This window comes from Pocillopora damicornis, chromosome 10 (genome assembly GCF_964200805.1).
Source record: "Pocillopora damicornis chromosome 10, jaPocDami1.2, whole genome shotgun sequence".
In the NCBI taxonomy this organism is placed as follows: domain Eukaryota; kingdom Metazoa; phylum Cnidaria; class Anthozoa; order Scleractinia; family Pocilloporidae; genus Pocillopora; species Pocillopora damicornis.
Window position 1 is genome coordinate 13,688,344 of NC_142679.1, and position 23,760 is coordinate 13,712,103.

At 35.8% G+C, this 23,760-nt stretch overlaps 2 protein-coding genes across 7 annotated transcripts; one reads left to right on the forward strand and one right to left on the reverse strand.

Annotated features, from left to right (window-relative positions):
- The first annotated feature begins 324 nt into the window (after window positions 1-324).
- On the forward strand, window positions 325-19,053 carry LOC113675472 (lipoyl amidotransferase LIPT1, mitochondrial). Of its 4 annotated transcripts, XM_089185115.1 has the most exons (12): window positions 325-537; window positions 1,075-1,133; window positions 1,552-1,615; window positions 3,035-3,055; window positions 3,833-3,922; window positions 4,725-4,880; window positions 5,320-5,427; window positions 6,123-6,338; window positions 7,079-7,153; window positions 7,954-8,059; window positions 8,818-8,960; window positions 18,810-19,053. In XM_089185115.1, the coding sequence occupies exons 1-11, from the start codon at window positions 457-459 to the stop codon at window positions 8,940-8,942; spliced, it is 1,101 nt and encodes a 366-aa protein (XP_089041241.1). In that variant the 5' UTR covers window positions 325-456; the 3' UTR covers window positions 8,943-8,960; window positions 18,810-19,053. The 4 variants fall into 4 exon arrangements, with proteins under 4 accessions (XP_089041241.1, XP_089041242.1, XP_089041243.1 ...); XM_089185116.1 differs by lacking the exon at window positions 8,818-8,960; XM_089185117.1 differs by lacking the exons at window positions 8,818-8,960; window positions 18,810-19,053 and adding an exon at window positions 11,398-11,614.
- LOC113675471 (kinesin-like protein KIF18A) lies at window positions 10,399-23,114 on the reverse strand. 3 transcript variants are annotated; one of them, XM_089185111.1, is made up of 17 exons: window positions 21,844-23,114; window positions 21,209-21,313; window positions 20,584-20,694; window positions 19,523-19,720; window positions 18,455-18,555; window positions 18,010-18,160; window positions 17,570-17,667; window positions 17,135-17,243; window positions 16,544-16,600; window positions 15,723-16,009; window positions 15,035-15,249; window positions 14,045-14,655; window positions 13,396-13,516; window positions 13,024-13,069; window positions 12,346-12,522; window positions 11,697-11,762; window positions 10,399-10,985 (listed from the first exon to the last, which is right to left on the reverse strand). In XM_089185111.1, the coding sequence occupies exons 1-16, from the start codon at window positions 22,387-22,389 to the stop codon at window positions 11,726-11,728; spliced, it is 2,970 nt and encodes a 989-aa protein (XP_089041237.1). In that variant the 5' UTR covers window positions 22,390-23,114; the 3' UTR covers window positions 10,399-10,985; window positions 11,697-11,725. The 3 variants fall into 3 exon arrangements, with proteins under 3 accessions (XP_089041237.1, XP_027047855.2, XP_089041238.1); XM_027192054.2 differs by lacking the exon at window positions 11,697-11,762; XM_089185112.1 differs by lacking the exon at window positions 11,697-11,762 and having other exon boundaries at window positions 21,616-22,472.
- Between the last annotated feature and the right edge of the window lie 646 nt (window positions 23,115-23,760).

A 23,760-nucleotide genomic window follows, 5' to 3' on the forward strand; every position in this document is an offset into this window, starting at 1 on the left:
TTACCGTTTAGTTTACTGAGTAAACTCAAAACTTCTGTTCGATTTATTCAAGGTTGCTCAACGTGCCAGGATTCTTAATTACGTAACGGAGTATGTTGCTGCGTGACACGAGTTGTGTGACGAACGAAAGAGACAAGTTCTTCACCAACATTTGCTTCCACGAGACAAAAACAGTTGCAAATCCGTGAAATCCCACCAAAATTTAATTCCTCGTGGTAAACAACGAATCCTATAGAAAGTTCTAGCCTTGACTACGGAGAGGCTACGCGAACGAACACTGACCACATTTTTGCACATCAAAGGTCACGCTCCTCTGTTCTCTTGCGGGAGAGCACGAGCTCTGGGAACGAGATTGGCAGAATGGCGGACACAATTTCATCGTAGAGATGAAAATATATTTGGGTGTCTACGAAAGGTTTTTCGCGGCAGAAACTGCCATAAAATCTGCAGAAAAATATGCGCCATCTTTTTAACAAGGTCAATATCTGCAAATATGCTTACTTGAAATGTCGAGCTTTATCGCAGTGGACAGGTGAGGTCAGTACTGGAAAGCTTGCTGGTTTCATCACTCGCTGGTCTTGACTTTATTCAGTTCTTGATATGTAATGTTAACTTTTTCAAAGAGTAACACAAATAACCTCATATAACATCATACAAATACATAAGCAAAATCCTACGGCACGACTTGACAACGTGCAGTCTTACCCCACACGTTCTCAGGGGTGGGGTGGGGTGGGGTAGCCATTGCACACTTTATAAAAGTTTCTTTGATGGGTGATTCAAAGTTTCCTCGTCGACTGTCGGTTTTTCTAGAGAGCTGTTCTCTGCAGTTACCTCCTTGATTGGGATAGAAGCAAATAATGTAATGCCCCATGTTCAGAAGCTTTCCTTTATCTCTGGTGTTTCGTCTTCACAGTGTTCTTTTTGTTTTATGGTTTGGAAAATCTTCACCACATCAAAATAATTATAAATATAATTTCTCTTGCATCACACAAGATAACATACCTTCTCTTTGGTAGTTTGGTAATTATTAATTATACCACTACATTTAACTAGTTGTTTTGTGTTAATTAGGTTTCAGTGTATAGGTCAATATCCCAGAATCCTTATGAAAACTTGGCCTTTGAAGACTGGTATGTACAATTTAGAAATATTTTTAGTTTATATTTAAATAATTATTCAACATGCTTGTGGAAAACATGGCAAGGGAGTAATTAGGAGAATGAAATGTTCACTTGGTAGAGCATGCTGTATAGAGGCTGATTTGAAATTACAAGTATGTTCAACCTTGAATTTATGAACCTGCTAAATTCTTGCACTGTCTACTTAAAGCCAAATTTGTTGTATGGTTGGTTCTCTTGCAGGGTTTTCTTTATTTTGAGTGGTTAGTATTGACTTAAAATAGTTAAATCCAAAGGGTTCCAATAGCTGCGGATCTGCCAAATTACAAGTACTTGTAGTTATACAAATCAAATTGTTTGAAACATAAATCATATTCAAACTTGTAGAGTTAAAGGCAAAGTTTTTCTTTTCTTCTCTTGAACATCATAGGTTATATCTTAATACTGACCTAACAAATAGGAGAATTATCTTTTTGTGGAGAAATGAGCCCACGGTAAGCTGATTATGTCACTATGAAATCCAATTAAGTGAAACATGTTTAACTAAAAATAATCCAGCGAATGGCACTTAATGTCACATATCCAGGGATTTCAATGTCTTTATTGAGGAGCAGCTGCCAATAGATGCAATAGGCAGCTGAGCCATAAGCCAAAATCCAAGCAAGAGAGCCTGACTGCAGGCTAAACAGATGGTAGTGAGAAGTCCTATAGGTGGCGCTTGACTGCCCATAACTGACTTTTATTGGAACCCCTGTTTATCAAAACAACAAGCTAAAGGACAAATGAATAAAGGGATTAAGTTTCTAAAGAAACTGTGGTGCTGTGTTGGTGGGGGAATATAACAAAATAATTCAGTTGATCAATGGAGTTGATAAATGTAAACTGGCCGCCATAAAAAGTTTCAAAGCTGACACTTTGAGCATTAGCCTCTTGTCATTCGCTCTGATGAAAGGCTAACGATTGAGAAATCACCTTTGAAACTCTTTATGGTGGCCAGTTTACAAATATCAACTCAGTTAATAAAACCAAACTATCTTGACACACTTAAAGGTTGTGTTACAGTAGCAACATGGTGCCACAGTCAGATCCACTATCCCAGGAAATTGTTCATCTTTTGATGGATCAATGTCCACCATCTCTATGTTCATCTCAGGAGCATAACTCTAACAGAACATCTGAGCAACTTCTTTTGTGACAGACTCAAAGTGTATTGAGGGATCTTTATTGGATAAGTTCATGATGTCTGATTTGACACTTTGGGTTGCTTTACTAGAGATGATGAATCTTAATTGTTTATTAGTGTCTGTCACACTGTCACATTTAGTAACCTTCAGAATTCAACAAGGTGATGTTGGAACTACATCTTTGAATATCTTCAGTGATGTTTACATAGCATCAGATTTCTTTGTCAATTTGGGTTTTAAGAAAAGAAAAGAAAAAACAACAGGCATTGACTTGAATAAAGTCAACAGATATCAACTGAGTTTTAAATGTTTAATTTTTATTGAGGGTGTTAAGACAAGCTGCAGTTTTCTAAATGTGCTACCTTTTTTATTTTTAATATACTTGTACACTGCACACTTTTATCTTAATAATGTATGGTTCAGACACATTTGATGTAGCTTATGTTTTTTAACTCTTTAACTTCCAGATCAAATTTGCAATTCTCCTTACTGTTAACCATACAATTCATATAATGTTAGTTCAGGGAATGTAGCATTGGATCAACTAATTATCCCCAAATTGATATTTTTCTTTATTCTCATCACTTATCTGGTTGATATTGTATTGATATTGTAAGGAGAAATTCTGTCTTGGTCACTCATGGGAGTTAAAGGGTTAAAATATGTGACCAATGATTATCAAATGAATGAAAAACAAATAAAATAATAATTGTGAACTTTATGTTTCAGATAGTTATTGGCAGACACCAGGTTTGGGAAATTATTTCTTACTTTCATAAACTCTCTCTAGCTAACTTTGAATTATGGTTGTCAACATAGCAGTATGTCAGAAGACTTTTCAAAACATTAAATAGCAACTCAGCTCACCCTCTCTACACCCTTTTGCCTAGAGTAAAGGAATCCTCTTGTTAATGGTGTGAACAATTTTCAAAAATATGTACTTAACATTTAAAAAATAGCTCTTTTGATAGATTGATTTTAGATATAAATTAGTAATATACAGTTGTCAATTTTCTTATAGTAAGTGGTTATTTTTTAGTATGATCCATCAAATATTTTTGCTTACCTTTGATTGCTTAAATATCACCCAGCTTAAACTGGGTGATATTTAAGATTATCACCCAAGGGATATTCTCCAACATTCAAACCTTATGTCCACTATGATAAGTCTATGTTTCAAATTTTATTCAAGATGAGATAGGATTTTATGGTTACTACAGAAGAAGGAAAATCTTTATTTTGTTCATCATTAAGTTGTACCTGATAGCACTCAAAATAGAAACATTCCATGCTGAATGCAGTAAGCTGTTTGTCAATATTTTTCACACACATTGCAAAATATCTGAAGGGTGATTAACTCAGTAGCCTCTATTTTGCATGGACGGTGGACATATATATGTGCATATCTTTGCACTAAATAGAGGGTGTTTTGTTTATTTTAGTTAATTTCATCTCATAACTTTTGATATATATTTTTATTAAATGAATAATGGATGTTGATGAGACCTAATTTTTTTTTGCCTTCAGAATCCCTGGGCAGAATGTAGTTTAAAGAGTCTTCAGCAATTTAATGTCCATTTGGCAAGGAGGAAAAGTGGTGGTGGGACAGTTTACCACGTGAGTGATTCAGTTTGACTTTCTCTCCTCTGTCTTTCAATAAAGTAAGGTTTGGAATAAATAATTAGTAATTATCCACCAAAGTGGGGGTGAATAGTGGTGGATATTTACGGAGCTGCAAAGCAGTGAGGTGAATATGCACCACTTTCTCTGATTCTTGAGGTAAATAATTGTTTTAGTGTATACCACACAGACACAAAAAAATTAGTTTATTTCTGGACAATACACCAAAGCATTATTGGAAATTAAACTCATAATGCAGTAATTTGTCTCACTGGTTGCCTGGAGGTGAATGGTACTTGCTAATCACTTCTGAACTAGCCAATCAGCATGTGCAAAAAGTACTACTGATGTGTGCAGTACATACTAATTAACATTCATGTAATGCTCTTGGTATAAAGATTGTTCAAAATCTATTTTCACCCATTTTGCTACTTTTTTGAGCCCCCAAAAAACCCACATATAAACATTGATCCATCCATTTACTCCAAGTGAAAACTTTGAAGTTGTCTTTGTTAAACATCAGTTTTTTTGTCATTTAAAGCCAGTTTTGTGTGACAGGTGATGCCAAATATCAGGTGATTCTGAAAGATGTACTTTCTCCTTCACTGAAGCCATCACCATAACGATAATTTTCATAGACTAAAATTTTTATGTTAATGCTTTAGGGAATGCCTTTTAAAAGATGCTGTCTGGCAAAGTTCATAGAGTTTTCTGCAACAAAGCACTGATTTTTATAACATTTTTAAATGTTTGGTCTTTTTACTTACATATGGTTCAAATTTTGATTGATTATTTTTAGGATTTAGGAAATGTCAATTTCTCTTTCTTTACTGCTCGTGAACTCTACAATCGCAAAGAAAACTTAGCTCTTATTGTAAAAGTATTACATGAAAGATGGAAACTAGATGTTGAAGCTTCTCCTAGAGATGACATACTTATTGATGGAAAATTTAAAATATCCTTTTTATGCTATGGTCTGAAATACGTGACTGACTGAATGACTGGATTGACTATAATGTGGTTGTATTTTCAGTAGACTAAGGGAAACTAGAATGGGGTGACACATTTTTAAGATTTGGAGATTAAGAAAAATATGGAAGAAGGTATTTAAAAATGGGAAGATTTGCAATAAAAAAGTTGTTACTATATTAGCAAAAGTGACTAAGATAGGGTCTCTAATTGGTCAAGGAATGGAATATGATATGAAGGGGGGGGGGGGGGGAAGAAACTCTGAGAGGCCAGCAGCAGATACCAAGCAAAAATTGACCCAAATATCCTTATTGCCCTTTTCAACCCCTCCCCAGGAATGCATTGAACTACATGTACAGGAGTGGTCTGACAGAAGCAATGTGTTTCCTCTCTTGTTACTGTTAAGTCCTTGACAGAGTATTCACATCTCAGGTACATCATCTAAGCTTGGGAGAAATACTGCTTTTCACCACTGTACTTTGCTTCTGGATGTTGATGAAGTCTTACTCAAATCTCTGCTTCATCCCAGTTATGTAAGTTTCTTTTAACCCTTTACTCTCCAATGTCATTATGCATATTCTCCATTCTGTTCTCTATGAATCTCATATGGTGCTGACAAGGAGAATTTAACAATTGAGAGATGATTTTGTTGTTGATCATTTCCTTTATTCTTGTGACATTAATGTGTGATTCAGGGGTGACATTGTTTGTAAGGAGAAATTAGATGCCAGTCACTCTTAGATAAAATTAGATGTTTGCCACCAGTGAGTTTGAAAGTTAAAGGCAGTTAAGAAATGGTAGGCTGCAAGGTTGTTGTGAATGCCACCTTGCTTTGTCAGATTACACACAGGACTGGAAACTATTCTAACTGATAAAATGTCCCAGGCTTTCTGTGCAGGGAATCAATTGAAGTTGTTTGTCCAAACCTGCTATCAGTAAATTATGTATTATTTCCACTCAAAACTGGGAAATAGCCACTGTACAAATTTCTGTGATGTTATCTCAATAATTTAAGCCTTTACCCCACACTCATGGTAAAATGAAGTGAAAGTGACTGGCTAAAAAGTCAGACCAGCAGTTTTAGCCATTTACCAACTCTTGCTGACAGCTCTGCCAAGGCCTGAATCTATTTACTGAGGTGGAACTGTTTTGGTTAGCACCACATATGTCAGTGATTTGATTGTAATCTTAATTGTTTATTTTATATTTACTTGTGTTTTTTTTGTAGACAGATATCTCTAGTAAAGCAACCCAAAGTGTCAAATCAGACATCATGAACTTATCCAATAAAGATCCCTCAATACACTTTGAGTCTGTCACAAAAGAAGTTGCTCAGATGTTCTGTCAGCGTTATGCTCCTGAGATGAACATAGAGATGGTGGACATTGATCCATCAAAAGATGAACAATTTCCTGGGATAGTGGATCTGAGGAAAGAGCTTGAAGTATGTTACAGAGTTCCAAAAGTTAACTCACTTTCATGAGCAACCAATAAGTGGTTTCAAGGACAAATAAGTTTCTTCGAGGTCAGGGAAAAGTCAAGGAATTTAAATTTGAGTTAGGGAAAATTTGCCAGAGACACCTCTATCTGGAAGACATGTTTTTTTTCTGGGGACAAAAGCTGGTCCAGACTGACAAAATTCCTCCTAACACCTCTGTTTACATCAGAAATACATTCTTTTTTTGAAAGAATGTATTTTCTTCCATCTTTGATGGAAGTCTAGGAAAAGTGAAATTTCATGTAAATGTGAAGTGGTTCATCTTGTCTTGGCCGTCTCAATGATGAGGGATGGTGACAGTTTTCTTTTTGCAAGCAAAGGGGATAAATATTATTAGAACAGATGCTTGTGCCCTTCAGGTACTTACTTCTTTCCCAGTTTTTCTACAACCAACTGTTTTTTTCAACAGTTGGCTTGCTTAAATGTCTCTGGAGAACAAGAATGAACTTATACAGTTATTTGGACTGGGAATTTAATCTGGGGCCGAATAGTGGAATGCAAACAGTTGTTCCATTGTGCCTCCCTAGCTTGCTGTACAGAAAACTCTTTTTGTCTTAAAAGTTTTTGTTTGGCTAGAAACAGGGCTGTGAACCTGTAAAAACTGAGATTGTGGGGAGGTGTTATTGATTCCAGTCTTTACTTTTTAAATACAATTCACTCTTTCCTATTTCATTATTTTTAATTAGGAGTGGAACTGGATTTATGGAAAAACTCCAAGATTCAGTGTAACTTTTTCAACAACTTTATCAGCCAGACACATGGTGAGTGGGGTCTTCATTTCGAAAGTATATTTGTAAGAATGTACATAAGTTGGTAAAGGCAATTATGGAAACTGCATTCATCTCTATATGATCTTACCTCCCCAATCAGCTTATTAGTACTAATGAAATAGACCAGACCACAATATAAGAGTATTCATTTCTTATTCTTTTTTCTTTTTCTCATTAATGTTCCATATGAATAACTGGTAATTTGGGGGTGAGAGAGGGTGTGAAGGTTCAGGAGAAAAGAGGAACAGTTTCAGTACTTTGATTAAAATTTCTGCTTACAGCAACAGTATTTAGTACATGATTAGAATAGATAAACCAGTCTGCTGGAGAGTGTTTTGCTCTTGAAATATGTTAAATTCTCTTAACTAATTTACAAGGAAATTTAAGGCAGTTAGAGGGGAGAGAATTACCAAATAAATCAGATCTTGGGTGTAAGAGTGAAACTTACTGCAGTGATTTTACCTAATGATTTGACAATCTGCACTAACAAGAATTCTCCCTCACTTTTGCTAAGTCCACTTGAGATTACACTTGCAAGCTTGGTTTTAATGTGTAAATTTGCTTGCAGTGGGAGGATGTTTTGTAGAGACAGGAACAATTTATTCCCCTTTTCAATGTGACAAGGGTGAGCAATTGTTGTCATGGTTGTTCAAGTGGGACTTGAGCCTGGCCACAATCTTTGGCTCTGTTGGCTGATGGGCCTTTTAATACGTAATTTTACTCCTTGGCTGGTGTTATTTTAACTTTTTCTTTGGTCAATTAGAAAAGATAATCATATGAATTTTTTGCAGTTGGCAGAAATCACTTCTTACCATGGTTTAGTTGAAGATGTTAATATCCAGTGTGAAGACAAGGAAATGTGTACACTCCTCACAAAGCTTGTCCAGGGGTTGAAAGGTGAGGAACAAAGTGTCAGCAAGGTTTAAGAACACTGACCTCACAGTCTTGTTCTTTGCATGTAACTAACCACCTTTAGTTAGGCATTTTAATTTAATTATTATTAAATACATATTTTCAAATTGAATTAGCATATTTTTGAGAGCCAAACACTAAGTAAATTTCTTTGTAAAGGTTTCAGCCACTGTTTGAATTTTTGAAGCAGAGGAAGGTTGGAGAGGGATGAAAATAGCTACCAAAGGGGTGATGGATGGGGAAAGAAGAGGAGAGGGAGGAGAAAGGGGGAGAAAATTACTCTTCTCTCGTTTCCTTACCTATGACAGGTTGTTAATAGTCACTAGGACCCAGTTGTTCAAAGGCCAATGAGCACTAATGCAGGGTTAAAATTTTAATCCAGGTTTCTATATTTCCTTGTTCAAAAGCCGTTTAGGGATAATTTTCCCAATTCTTTTTAGAACATTCAATCATAACATTGTAGACAAATGAAATTAGACTGAACTTAAGCTTTCAGATCTGAAATCAAATTTCACTCTAACCTTGGGTTATCTTAACCCACCTTTGAACAACCCAGCCCTGCTAAATAAGATGCAGGCTAAAATTGAATTATTTGTTTCATCAATGTTTAATGTGAGGCCTTTTTCCAAACCAATGTTAAATTTACCCACATAGTTTTTTTAATAATGCTATTTCATTAGTAAACATTTTTCTCAAGTAACTAATTGTAAATATAACTTTCCAATGTTGCAATTTTTTTTTAGGTGCAAAATTTAAAGCTGATGACATTCACACAGCCCTACTGACATATTTGAACTCAGAATCACTCACAGCCCTAGATAGGCAGCTTTGTTATGGGTTTATAAAATGGATTGTCAGTGTTATATGAATCTAAAAATTGATTCAAGTAAGTTTTTTTAATTATAATGTACAACATGATAACTTCAGTTTTCTGAGTAGCAATGATTTCTACTGCAATGTTTATCTAACCATATAACCAGCCTTCTGTCAATGTATTATTAAAATTATTTTTGAATAAGGGGGGACAAATGAAATGAACCCTAATGAAAAAAGAGGATTATAATAATGCAATCAACATTTCATTGACCTATTGTCTTTCTTTTCAAATCTATCAAGAGAAGAAGGCAGGGGGTTGTTTACAGGGAGAAGTGTGCATAACTTTAAATGCATAGGATGATAATACATTGTGACATGCAGAGAATATTTATTATGGCATTTATAATTTTAGTTTAGATTTTGTTTTGGTGATGAAATCATTCTTTAAAATTAAGCAAGTTAACTTTCCACACCTTCTCTTTTTGAGGATGGTAAATTATTTAGGCTAATATATGACATGCAGCAACCTGGCAACATTTAACATACACCAACTTGAAAATAATGATGTGGAATCATAAGAATGTTGAGCACTGTCATTATCACTGATTTTCATTTGTGAAATTTTTATTGAAATCCCCCAAGTTTAAGGTGATCACTGTTGTCATTAAGATTGAAACACTAATATTAAAAATTCTGTCAGTAGTAACTTGTAAGTCAGGTAATTTTCTCCTTCCAACAGCTGACATGTGAAGACAAATAAGGTTAACTAAATGTTCACCTTCTTTGTTTTCACATCTCAGCTGTAGATATACCTTAACCCTTTAACTCTCATGCATGACCAAGACAGAATTTCTCCTTACAATATCAAGCAGAGAAATAATAACAATAAGTATAGGAAATCGTATGAACGCGTGTGCATTTCGTGATTTATGGGCACAAGTAATGTTTTGAAAGTTCTCAAAATTGCACGAGCCATAGGCTCGTGCAATTTGAGAACTTTCAAAACATCACGAGTGACCATAAATCACGAAATGCACGAGCAGGTTCATACGATTTTTTATTTATTATATTCTCGACAAAATTACTCCATCGGTGTTTCCATGGCAACTTCTCCGTATTGCACTCTATAACCTCTATTGCACTCTATAACCTATTTATGCATTCATCATTGACCAATCAGAAACGCGATATTTTGTTGAGTATATAATAAAGAAAAATATCAATTAGGGGATTATTGGTTGATCCAATATAAAATTCTCCAAACCAACATAGCAAGAACTGTATGGCAGACAGTAAGGAGAATTACTAATGAGATCTTGGGAGTTAAAGGATAAGTATGACAAGATAATCTGGTTTCATCAACTGATTTTATGAGGTAAATTGGCCACCATAAAGAGTTTCTAATAAAAGCTATCAATAGTAGCCAATTTACAATTTATAGACTCAATTGATAAAGCCAAATTATCTTGTCCCAGCACCACAGTTTTTTCATTAGAATCATATAAGTCTCCTGAAGTTGTAATTTTATTGTCTTCATTTTACAACTGACTTTAACAAAGCAATGAGTTTGTTAGTTGTCCTATAATTAAAATTTTCCTGGCTACAGTTCATCAACCATTTCTAGCCTTCACATTGAACGAGACATGTATGAAAAATAACTTTTTAAAAATATTTAAATCCAAATGGTATGTTCACATTTCTAAATTTCTGCCAAGTTCCTTTCCAAGCAACCCATTAATAAAATTAAAATACTCTCAACTTGTGAACTACCATACAAACCATTTACAAAATTCTATAACTTCCGAGGTAAATTTACACAGTGGGAAAAAAAGTCAACTTGAAATAGTGCTAATAGTGGCAGCTAAAAGTGACATTTTAAAAAAAGAAGAACTAGCCTGAAATCACAGAGTGACATTATTTTGGTTGTTGCTTTAAATTACAGCTGCATTTGTAAAACCAAGGTTATATACATACATCCAAATTATAGTCAAGAATGATCATCATTATTGCTGATAAGTACTATATTGTTGTGCTGAATTAATTTTACTGCCATCTTGGTCTCTCTGTGAAAGATCTTGAATTTCCTTTTTTCGGCCTGAAGGGTGAAATCAATGGATAATCATAAACATGTTTGGGCTAAAAACATACCACTACAGTTAACATACAATTTAGTTTGAATACTTGATGAATTGTTTTTAAACTGAGCTGCAAATGTTATAATTATCAAGTAGATAATTTTCTAATAATATATCTTTGTCCTTATTGTGTTTCATGTTGCTTTGCACTGTAAGCTAAATAAATACTGTAAGAGGTCCAAAGCTTTGGATACATGTCATGACAGCTGTTTGGAGTTCCTACCTACTAAACTTTAAAACCTTTCCATGAAAGGCCCAGTTCAATGGGCCCAATACATTTGTACTTCATGTATTAGCGTCGTCTCAAAACAGTCAGATTAGTTGCAGAATTGTAGTCAATTGCATGCTCACTCAGCATGCATTTTTTTTCAGTTTTCTGTCACATAAAAGAGATGCCACATAATTTATACTCCTGGCACAGGTTGTTTCAAGGGTGGATAATGCTGTCCACTGGATAAATCCCTATTTAGTGTACAGGGCAGTACATTCTGGTTAACACTTAACCACTGGATAGTGATTTATCTGCACTTTTCAACAACTGGGCCTAATGGTCAGTGACAAGGAGAGGTGAATGTGATAGTAATGCTTCATTTCCAAAAACCAGACAGGATAATTTATGGTCAGCCTTGAATATGCATGGAAAGAATACCAGGTTTTATTGTGTCACACACCTGTTTCAACATGCCCTCTAACATTTTAATCAAATCTTTGTTTTTGGTAAGTTTTGGTAAATGGCTCTAGAAAAATAGTTGCAAAACAAAATTATGATTTAACCCAGGCCTTAACTCCCAAGATCTGACTATTAATTCTCCCCTCCAGCTGCTACACATTCCCTTGTAGATTAGTAATGAGAATTTGGTGTAAAATCATTACAATAAATTCTACCAGATAAGTTTGAACATTCTCATAATGTGTTTGCTGAAAAATGTACAGATATTTCAGGGAGAAGTTGTATGTTGATCACTTTTGGGAGTTAAAGGGTTAACTAACCTTAAACTAACAACTCTGAAGTCTTGCTGGAGAAGCAAGATATTTGACCTGTAATTTTTTCATAGCACCTTTATCAATGAACTAGTGACTGTTCACCAATATGAATTTGTTTTAAGCAAAGACACCTTTTTGGAGCTTTCCATTTTTTTGTAAACTGCTGTGAGGCAAAAAGTTTATGAATAGAACTTCTTTACCATTCAAAGTATTCCAATTGGTTAGTGAAACAAAATATTTCAAAGTGATTTGGGGCTTTTAAAAAATGGATAGCCTCAGTCCCAGAAACACTTGTCATGAGCTACATAGACAGTACTAGTCCTATGAACCACTTACGATGTACGTGGTGCAAAGTTTCTGCTTGTTCCAATTGAAGTGCTGCTCATTGCCCTTCTCAGTCTATTGAAGTGTTTCTTGACTTTCTTAGAATGTACCTTGTCCAGCTGCAAAGCGCTAGATGATCTTGATGGTCCTCTGAGTGCTTGGACATTCTCTTTTGTGGAACTGAAAACTCTGAAAAAAAGTGTTTTTCAATCGTTGGGACTAATAGTGAACCTTTTGACTCCCTTGGGGTGACTAGCATCTAATTTCTCCTTACAATACCACCACTGAATCCCTCATTAAGGTTAAGGGAATAAAGGAAGTGATCACATACTAAAGAAGCTCTTGATTGTCAAAGAACTTCTCCTTGTCAGCACCTTAGGAAATGTATAGAGTGCAGTATTGAGAATGTACATACTGATGTTAAGGTGTTAATAGAGAAGACAGAGGTTATCCTGCAGTCACTGTTCTTGCAACCCTCTCAGTTGTACATGTTGAAAATGAATATGAATACTTGTTTGCATATGCTATGAAGAATAGTGAAATCAAGAGATGTTAGATATAAGGGATCCCATTTTTTCCTCCACTCTAGAGTTGAGTATTTCAACCACAAGAAATTTGCTTTCAATGGCAAAATTCATAATATTGTTGGAAGGACCATACTGGTACAAAGCATGGTGTTTTTTAACTGACCTCTTTGGCAGCATGTCTTTCACTTCCTGGCCGCTGTGTGATTTTTCTGTGTAGGAAATTAGATACCACTGAGACTCATTTCTCGAAGGTTTATGTATCTTATTAGGCCAGAAAAGCTATTCTGTTTTCATCCAAGACAAGAGTTTGAAAAGTTTTGAAAATTATACAATAAAACTTTCAGCTAAATAAACAAAATGGACTTCCCAGGGAGCCACAACCTGCTTCTCTATTCTTCAAATTCTGATTCTAAAACATAGCTTTGGGTCCATTAATTTACTGCAGCTTTTGAGAAACAGGCTCCTGGTATGTAGGACTCAGTGCCTGTGACAGATTCAGTGGTAGCTCTAAAATACAGCCTTGATAAACCTTTACCTTTTTTCAAAAGATCACTTTGACTCAGCACAGATGGCAACTGATCTTTCAGATTGTTTACTGTATTTATTGACAGTTCTTTGAGAGGTGTTGTATTGCTTCTTGATGGAAGTGGTGTAATCTGCAAGAAAACAATAATGACATAAAGAAAATTTTGAATTAAAGAGCATTGTCTCTGTAAGACAACTCTCAAGTCTCATTTCTCCTCTAAACCAAGAAAGTAAGAAAGTTATTGTGGCCAGGAAAAGGAAGTAAATACATTTTATACAGTAAATGGTTTGAACCTGGGGGTAACATGTAATAGTGTAGTTTAATCATCTGGGTGAGTGTAGTCCTGAGAAGGACTGTTGTCGGTAGTGGTGACTGATGTTTCGACAACCTGAGCGGAATTCATCATCAGAGTCAAGTGACTCTGATGACTCTTGACTCTCCTCGACTCTGATGATGACTTCTGCTCATAAGTCAATGTCATAACAGAAAATTAAGAGCAGAAACCAAAGCAAAATGAAAATGTGTGGATCACAACTCAAGGGCAGCATCTTTTTCAGAGGTTCACAACATGACTGATCGCAGTACATACAGGTTATTTTTATATCTGTAATTTGCATGGCATTTTAAAAGTGCAGTAAATATTAATACTGCTAATTACCTTTCTTGCATCCTTTTGTTGTTTTTTATCTGCTGGAGTTTCATCTAGAGCTTGTATTCCTGACAGATTTAAGTCTCTAGAGACTCTTACAGGTGTGCTATTACCTAAGTTGTTATGTGCAGTATTACATGTTAGTGAGGAGGACTTTGTTTCAACAGGACTTTCACTCCAACAAACTTTGGGATGGGGAGTTGCCTTTCTTGGGGCAGATGTTGATTGCTCATTTGCATTGTTCTTGGTGTAAAACATTGCTGGTGACTTTAAAAAGTTGTTACTGTTTAAAGGTAGGAATGGTGAAGCTGATGGAACTCGTGAAGGTGTTGCCAGTTTTTGATCCTTTGGAATGCTACTGGTTACACCTGGTGTAGCCATCTTGGGTCTCTCAAACCCTCCTCCAACTGAGTTTGTTGATTTTCCTGGTGACTGTGTTGCCTCATACTCTTTCATCAAAGAAATGCAAGTATCAGAATTCTCTAATGTTGGTTGAGAACTGGTTGTGATGATCTTTTGATGTTTAGAAGTGCTTCTGCAAGGTGTCATGTCACTATAAACATTACCGACTGGTGTGTTGAACTGACGTTTTCTGATAGGTGTTCTTGATGGTGGTGTTCCTTTTGTGACAGAAATAATTGTTATAAGAAAGATGTCACTTGTTTTTATCATTTGCAGATTGTGGTTTGAACTTGGCAGTTTACATAGTTTATCAAAAACACTGTAAGTTATTTTAATAGCCATTAATTTTTTAGACCTCTAGATTAAACCTTTGCAGACAATAGTGAGAAAATATTGGTCTAGGTAAGTCAGGGAAAGTACCTCACTGAACTAAAAACTTTCATGCCAGGTTTCTATAAACTGGAAAGTAATGATTTAGTATCCCATGCTAATACATAACATTTCTTGCTACTGAATTTACAACTAGCACTACAATATAGTTTTTACCATATCCTAAATTAATTTTATTTAGACACTTTCTTTGTGTTCCCTACTCACCAGCAGTTGGCAGCAGAAAGCTTACATTAGATGATGTTTTATCAAAGCAGTTACTATCATTCAATGTGCTTTGATCAGCCCATGTCACCTCACGGCCCTTTTCAACTGTTTCAATAATAGAGTTGTATTCATCCGTCAGCTCCTGGGTTGTGAGACCAACACCTTTTAGAGCGAAAAACTGCTTCTGTACCATTCCTAGTAACTTTTCAACCAGTCTGGAAACAAAACATATTTAAGAGGTATGTCTGTATGTAAGGTCACTGTACAGGAAATCACCACCATCAGTTGTAGCAAGAGACTGATGACTGGTCTAAGTACAAGAAAATTCAAGGCCACTTATTTTACAAACTTTTATTTGTGCAGAATACTGTACACATAAAAGTGGAATTTGATCATCGGGATTTGAAGATTTGCAAGGAAAATGTTTTTTTCTGTTGTGATTATTTTACTGACTTGTGTCTACCCTTTAAAACAATGCCTTGGCTTTTAATTTACAGGAATTACATTGTATTAGGTGGTAAGGCAATGCTACATTTTTAGTTATCATTTTGTGTCGGTAAAGGATCTGTCAATAGTGGTTAGAGATTAGTTTTCTTACAACAGTTTTCCGAGTGAAAGTCACTGTCAGTAATATATTATAATTATAGTGATTTACATTATCAATGCTCCCTAGTGTAGGCATGCTCACCTTTCTGTACTCTGAGCATCTTTTTCTAAAGCATGAATGTGTCTCTTGTAAAGCTGACAGTTTCTTCTCAGCTCCATATCATCTAGCTTTGACTGAGCTTCTGACTGGCATTGATCAAGTTGAGTTTTTGCACCCATGTCAGAGTCAAGATGTGTCATCTCTGAATTAATTCTGTCCAACCACTTAGTGTTTTTTGCTATTTGTTCCTCAAATTCAGATTTTTTGCAGGCGAGGTATTTTTGCTTGGATTTAGTGGAAGATATACATGTTTCAACTTTAGACAACACCTGTGAAGTGGGAATGAAAGAGAGGTTATCAAATATTAAATGTTTAGCATTGATCACCCAGCACAACTTTAATGTTTTATCACTGAATGCGATAAATGCATGGAACACAATTTAAATTTCAAATATACCCTGATTCCAAAATATTGTTACCCAATTTTTAATTCATAAACAAGTAATGCATACAACTCATTGCCTGTGATTTTGGATTATTGCAAAAGTTTCAAAAGCTTGAAAACACTGCACCATCCAGCATTTTTCCAAAGTGTCACGTACATCTAACAGAAAGTTGATATAGATGTAATTCACAAGGCACAATAAAATTGTTAATTGTGGAAAATTTGGATTGCATTAGTTGGTTGAGAGCAAAACTGTTTTCATAAAGATGGAAGTAAAGTCTAAAGTAAGATACCGGTGAATCAATTCTTGAAGATGATTGATTACCATAGCTAAATCAAAGTTTTACATTTATTTAGAGATCTGTTGGCAACAAGCATGTTTAATGAGCAGTTTTGGTGCGCTTAAAGTGTTTGATACCTCATTGAGCTTCTGCCCTTCAACACACACAAACTGCATTCTTTTTAAGGAACGTTCCTAGAATAGATCAAACATGTAAAACATGAGTAGTAAGAATAGCTGAGAAACATTGTTAATGGCAACTTGATTGATCTACTAAACAAGTATAAGATGAAGTTATACGGAATGAAAAATACTTGGTAACTGCTCTTTTTATTAATATATAAATCATATGTCATGTTGTGGACCTCTCAAGAAACATACATGTTTAATTTTCAAGAAGGTTTTTAAATTTCCTTTTTTGTGAGTGGTGATTGGCTACAAAATACATGGTAATCCTTGACTAACAGGAAAATCTGTTTCACCCTTGTCTAATGTCAAAATTTTCAGAAAGCAGAATTTAAGCAAATTATTTAGTTTAATACAGGTACATTGCTCAAATTGATTCAATTTATCTCTAAATTTTGACAGTTCAGTTCTTGACTTGAAATAGTACAATATAACCTTGATTGAACTACTATGACAGATAAGGTTAGTAAATTAAATACAAATGGTAATAAAGTGTTGTTGGAATATTTTATTAATATTAATAATTAATGATAAAATTCAAACCTTTCTGTGCAGTCTGATTTGAAGGTCCCTGTCAGCTGCCTCAATGTCTATTATATTTCTTCGTACTGCCATTCTCTCTTTCATGACACTCTTTAGGCTTGAGCATAATCTGCCAAATAATTTAATCCCTTTAACTCTCAGATCAAATTTGTACTTCTCCTTACTGTCAGCCATACAGTTCAGTTTAGTTCAGAGAATTTAGTAGCAAATCAACTTATTATCCCCAAATTGATATTTTTCTTTATTCTTGTCACTTATCTGGTTGACATTGTATTGATATTGTAGGGAGAAATTCTGTCTTGGTCAGTCATGTGAATTAGAGGGTTAAAAAAAAGTATAACCTCTAAGAGATACTATAATTTGTTAGCAATAAATTACCAATAAATAATATCAACTAAATTAAATTTTTTTTTTAAAATGATATCAATTCATTACCTTTGCACTTCTTCCCTCTGTTTAGTAGAGTCTGCAGGTTTAATTGGTAAAACTGGTCCTGATTCAGGACTAAAAAGCTTCTTTTTAAGCTCAGAGATCTGAAAAATATGGTATAACTAATTTCAAGCTCTGGGCAAACAAGGATTCCACACCAAATTATCTCAATTCATTTCCATCAACGCAACAAGTAAAGAAAGTTCAGCCAATTTTAACAAGCATTTAACCCTATAACTCCCAGATCAAATTTGTAGTTCTTCTTACATACAACTCTTATAATGTTAGTTCAGAGAATTTAATACTGGATCAACTTATTATCCCCAAATTGATATTTTTCTTTATTCTCATCACTTATCTGGTTGATATTGTGTTGATATTGTAAGGAGAAATTCTGTCTTGGTCATTCATAGGAGTTAAAGGGTTAAATGAGACCAGTGCATTACCTCAAGTCGTAACTCCTCCACAATCTTTGCATACCGACTCACATGCATGTCCACTGACACTTCATTTTTCACCACCTTACATGTTATGTTCATTGCACGGTCTGCATACTTTAAGGTGTTATATGTATCTTCATAGCTGAGGCCTGATGGGCTGTAAAAAGTGATAAAAATGTTAACCCCAAATGAATGTTGTCATTTTGTTATTTATTAATATTTTATTATTTATTTGTATAACATTATTTCAATACAACATTTTATTTGAATTAAATATTATTAAAATATTTTATATCATTCATTATCAAAAAATAATTTATCAGTCATAGTAATTATTAAAGGGTTTAAGTCTGTGAAAGATGGTGGTATTCAAGGAAAGAAAATCAGTTGTTTCTAAGACAGTCAGGGTTTTTCACTTGTTCCTCCACTGACCAAGAACCTGCAAGTCTACCTGACTGCTGCTATCATAACAGTTCTGCAGTTTCCTCCAAGGGAATCTTTTAGAAGTCTTGTCAGTTTGCTGTCTCTGTATGGAATGTGCCCAGATTTGTTCTACAGAATCACAAACAAGTTCAAAGGTTAATAGGGAAGGAGTTAGGGCCAAGTTCATTTGGGGAGATGAGCACAAGTGTTAGACAGAGTTTGATTATTAGCTGATGATTAAGGGAAAAATGTTTTAATAATTCCTCTTTAAAAAAAAAACATTAATTTTTACTCCCAGGAATGAACTGGTTGTACTTCACATAATATCTAGTGATTGATGGTTGATTGTTCATGAATCTCTCTCATTTTTTATCTTACAACAGATTCAAAATACAAGATGCAAGATCAAAAGTTAAGAATATTGATTCATCACCTCTTCAAAATACATGCTCAAACATTTTGCTTCAATTGGGCTTAATATACAGAACTATTCATAGTGTTTTCAGTGTCATTTCATTCAGTGTTAAGTAATTTTTATCTAGTGATTCTGTATTGATCCTGTGCTAACAGTGCATTCCTTTCATGTTAAGAAAAAATGCCTTACGCTTGTGATTACCAAAAATAAAAGACATTAAAAAATGGAAAGTCACAGGAAAAAGTTTCTTTGATCACTTGGTGGTGCCAATTCACCAAGGGGAGTGCCCCAAGTTAATTGTGACCATTTTGGTGACTGTGGGGAGTTAAAAATATATCCAGCAACTAAAATTTTGACAAGAGTCTTTAAGTGGTGACCAACAGATTTGAAAAAAAAGGTAGAGAAAGAAAGATTTATCATTCTTTGTTCAAATTATCAAACAAACAAATGCATGCAAATAGTCACAGAATCCTAATATACAGCAACTTAAAATGAGCAGGGATCAAGTTGAACTAATCTTGTTGAGATAAACTTCATTTCGTACTATGACCAAATTTTTTTTGAGACAAACATTTTACAATTGAAGGTTACTGAAAGGCGAATTTGTGATAAAATGAACTTGGAGCACAAGGGAGCCTGTTCCTAGCTGCTCATTAATGGCAACACAGTAATTTGAGTTACCTCTTTATCAGCAAGTGCATTAATGCAGTTGCCAAGAGCCAGTAAGGATTTGTTGATGTTGGCCCCCTCTCGGAATCGTTCACCTCTGTTGGATGTCACTATTGCTCTCTCTGACCCTGCCAAGTCAATCAAGGACATTTTTCCCATGGTAAAGTTTGTTTGCAATCCTGCAGTTCGGTCCTTTTGTCGAACAAACACCTAATAAACACAATGATATAGGAAAAAATGTTTCCACATACAATGTGAGAATCCTATATATCTATTACTAATTATTAAATCACTTATCTGCTTAATATTAAAACTTTGGGGATTAAATTTTGAGCAAAAGCTACCAAATTGGCAGCCTGCACTTGGGGGTCATGAAGCAAGCTGTAACTTTTAAATAATCATTCAGTATTTACGGTTTTACCCTTTAAAACCTAATAGTGACCAGCATTTAATTTCCCCTTACAGTAATACTACCGAATCACTTATTACAATAATGAGAATATTCTCTTTCAGTAAATGGTTTGAACCCGGGGGTAACATGTAATAGTGTAGTTTGATTGTCTGGGTGAGTGTAGATCTGAGAAGGACTGTTGTCAGCACACTGGTGACTGACGTTTTGACAACCTGAGCAGAAGTCATCATCAGTGGTCACTTCCGCTCAGGTTGTCAAAACGTCAGTCACCACTACCGACAACAGTCCTTCTCAGGACTACACTCACCTGGATGATCAAACTACACTATTAAATATTCTCATTATTATGATATTCTGACTCATATTATGATTGCCAACTTAAGAATCTTTGATTGTTAAACAAATTCTCCCTGTTAGAGAAGGGTATGGAGAATATGGACACTTATGTTAGGGTGTGAGGGTGAAAGTCAGAGGGTATTACACATTTGCTTGGAATGATATGTTCAAAAAATGTACAAAAATGTCATTTTCTACTTTTTTCCCACCGAGTAAAATTTTAATATTTTGAAACCATTTATTGCAACTATGATTTTAGGTTGCAAATTAGCAGCTTTTAAATCAGCACTGTGTTGACATTCCTAACACTGAATTATATTATTACCTGAAAAACGGCATGGGATCTTGAAGATTGTGCATTTGCATCTGTGGGATGTTGAGTGCGGTTGTTGTTTCCAAACTCCAGCATCCCCAGCAGTTCTTCAGCAGAAGTTGGCTTGAAAAGACAAGGAACATTAGTATTTATTGAATTTTTAAACACAGGGGAGAGGTCTACATGTACTTGACTTGTTCTTGCAACCAGTTTGCTCAGAACCAGTCCATTTGTTCAAATTAAGAGGATTGAGGGTTGAGTTCATGAAAAGTTGGCACCCAACACGTTCCAAAATTTAAAGGCTGTGCTGTGGAAGAATTGGCCAGTGCACAAAGGCTCTAATCATCCAAAGTCCCTGTTGCACCTGGCCTGCCAGGACATCAAATGTGTTTCACTATTTTGGTAAAAGATCAAATCTTGACTCATAGCATTAAGTTGTGGCTTGCCCTTGGTGAGAAATATCTGAGGGTCTTGTTCCTTGGCCCTTTCACTGTTTTCACTGCATGCATATCAACCTTAATGATCACATTAAAGGAGACAGGTGAATAGCAATAGGTAATTTTTTAACAACACTGCTCAGAAATTGGTGATGACTTCACTTTTTGGGATAAAAAGTGATGCAAATAAGGCCACTTACCTTGTGAAGTGTAAGGCCACTGACACACACTCCCCTCTGTGGATCTTCTCTCACAGCCAGAGGCTTGCCAGGCATTAAGAGGTCTCGGATCGTTTCATTGTAAACCTGCAGTGGCAACAGTCAAACTTACAGTTGGATCCTACACTATACATGTACCATACAGCTGTACATGTATATGTATTTCCTGCCTGTGTTAACGACCTCTAAATCTCAAAAATTGTTGGACAGCACACAAGAGTGAAGCCAAAGGGGAGGGGGGGGGGATATGCACCTCACAACCTCTAAAGTGAAAATGCTGCCCATGCCTGTGTAGCCTTCATGGCTGGGTCCTCATTGCGATGAAATGAACGAAAAAGCAGGCACATGAGAAATTGCAGGGGTCAGGTAAATAAAATAATTGGGGTTACCTGGCCATTTCCCTGAAAACCACAGCCCCTCTTCTCTGCTTGTCAGTGAAAAGGGAGAATCCCTGAGCTCATTACGTCTTCCCCTTGCCAGGGTCTCACACTCATTTATAAGTTTGTATTACCGGCAGCGAAGTTGCAAATCAAAGCTGTATACAACTTTCGACTCTCCTTTAAAGAACTGGTCCTTCTGGCTTGGTTGAACACGTATTATACATTTACATACAGTACCTCAAGATACGAGACAGCTACGTCTGAGATCTTGTCGTCTTTCGAAGCGTTGATTCTGCCGTACAATTCCATCATCGTTAGAAACATTACTCCAGGGTTAGATTGATCTCCTAACATTGTGAAAGTTTTTCCTGCCCCTGTCGCTCCGTAGGCGAACACAGAACAGTTATAGCCACCAAGAACTCCATCTACGATCGTTTTAGTTGTGTGTTCGAAGACATCTTTGTTACTGGACTCGTAATCGAACACTCGATCAAACATGAATCTCAAATCCCTAGCTCTTCGCGTCAGGAACTGTGGTTGCCTTCGGGGTCGATCGCCGGACAGATAATCTACAGACTCTTCTTTTGGATCAAAAACCAGCATTCTTTCGTCCATAACACGAACAGCCGTGGAAGATTGCTTGTAGAGTTCCATCTCGTTCGCAGGCCTTACTCGCACAACAACTTTCATATTGTTATTTTTGTCTTTTACACCGTTCACTTGTGATCGCCTTGCAGTTGACGATCGTTTACGACGGAGACAGTTGTCAGAGTTTTGGACCATCTTGCTTTTTATAATTTAAAATACGCTTTAAAATTCTCTCCTTATCTTTCTTTCATTAAGCGATTGATCGGCCAAGCATCCATACGACAACAAATTTGAATTTCGAACGTTTCAGTAAACTCTTTCCGGATTGGTCAAAAATTATAAAGCGGTTTTTGTTACGTACCGGGGGAGTGGGAGGGGAGACAAGAACTCCCTAACCTACAGCATAGGCGTCCTATAAGGGCGAGTTGGCGTTGGGAAGCTCGCGAACATTTATTCAACCGTCCATGTCTGTTTGGAAATAGAGTCGACAGTCGCCAAAATTACGCCTGTCCTGCACTCCACCACTCCCAATCCTCTGCTTATTTTTGACCGTCACTCGCCCTCTTGGTACAAATTTATTTCTCTCCTTAGTCTTCCGCCCTAAGAAGCGGCCATAACTTTCGCCAAGAAGATGCTGAGCACTCGACCGCCAAAATTACGCCTGCTCTGAAGGCTAAGAACTACCTGAAGTTATGCCTTTCGGTGCTAGAATAAGGTTTATGGCACTAGGCAGGTTATCTTGCAATATTTCGCGGATTGTATTTTCTCAGAAAGTTCGAAATTCCTCACATTTTTTTTCAATCATATTTTATTTGTTAGCGTGGCGGGGGATTGAGGTGAAGAATATTTTGTGAACTCTTGTCGTAGCGTGAAATTGCTCATCACCGTCATACTCGATTAAAAGCTGCCCATTGATTTGGCCTCACTTAAAGAAACAAAATTAACAAAAAAAAAACCTCGAATAAACACCCCATCAAGTCATAATAAAGCGGCCTTTATTGGAATATTACAGGTACGATCAGGTATGAGCTCCATGGTAAGGCTCTATCCGACAATATGAACCATCTTTTAAAGAGCCCTTGCAGTTTTTAGCAACTAAAAAAAACCCAAAACATTAGAATTTGAACATGTTCAGTCTATTTTACTTTCTATTTATGACTGTGATGTCAGTGATTTCAGAAATATGAATCGGAAATAAATGGGCACCTCTCTTGAAGAAAACGCTGCGACGTTTAATCGTATAAATACGAAAAGAAAAATACAGCGGCTTGCTTGATTTCGAGGACGGCGAAGTAGTAAAGGATATACGGTGGAACTTTTTATTTGATTTGTTACTTTTTAAGCGAGTAGACTTTTCGGCGAAGTCAAACTATTGGTATGAAGAGAAACTTTAGAGGGGTCTTAACGTGTCTCTGAAAGGATAGTTGACGCCAGCGCCAAGCGCAACCTCGCACGACACTGATTCGTATAAATCATATAAATTGTCATAGCCTAGAAGCTATTTTTGCCAGAATATGAGGTAACAGTTCAAACAAAAATATCAAATATGGTATTGCACCTGCCGTG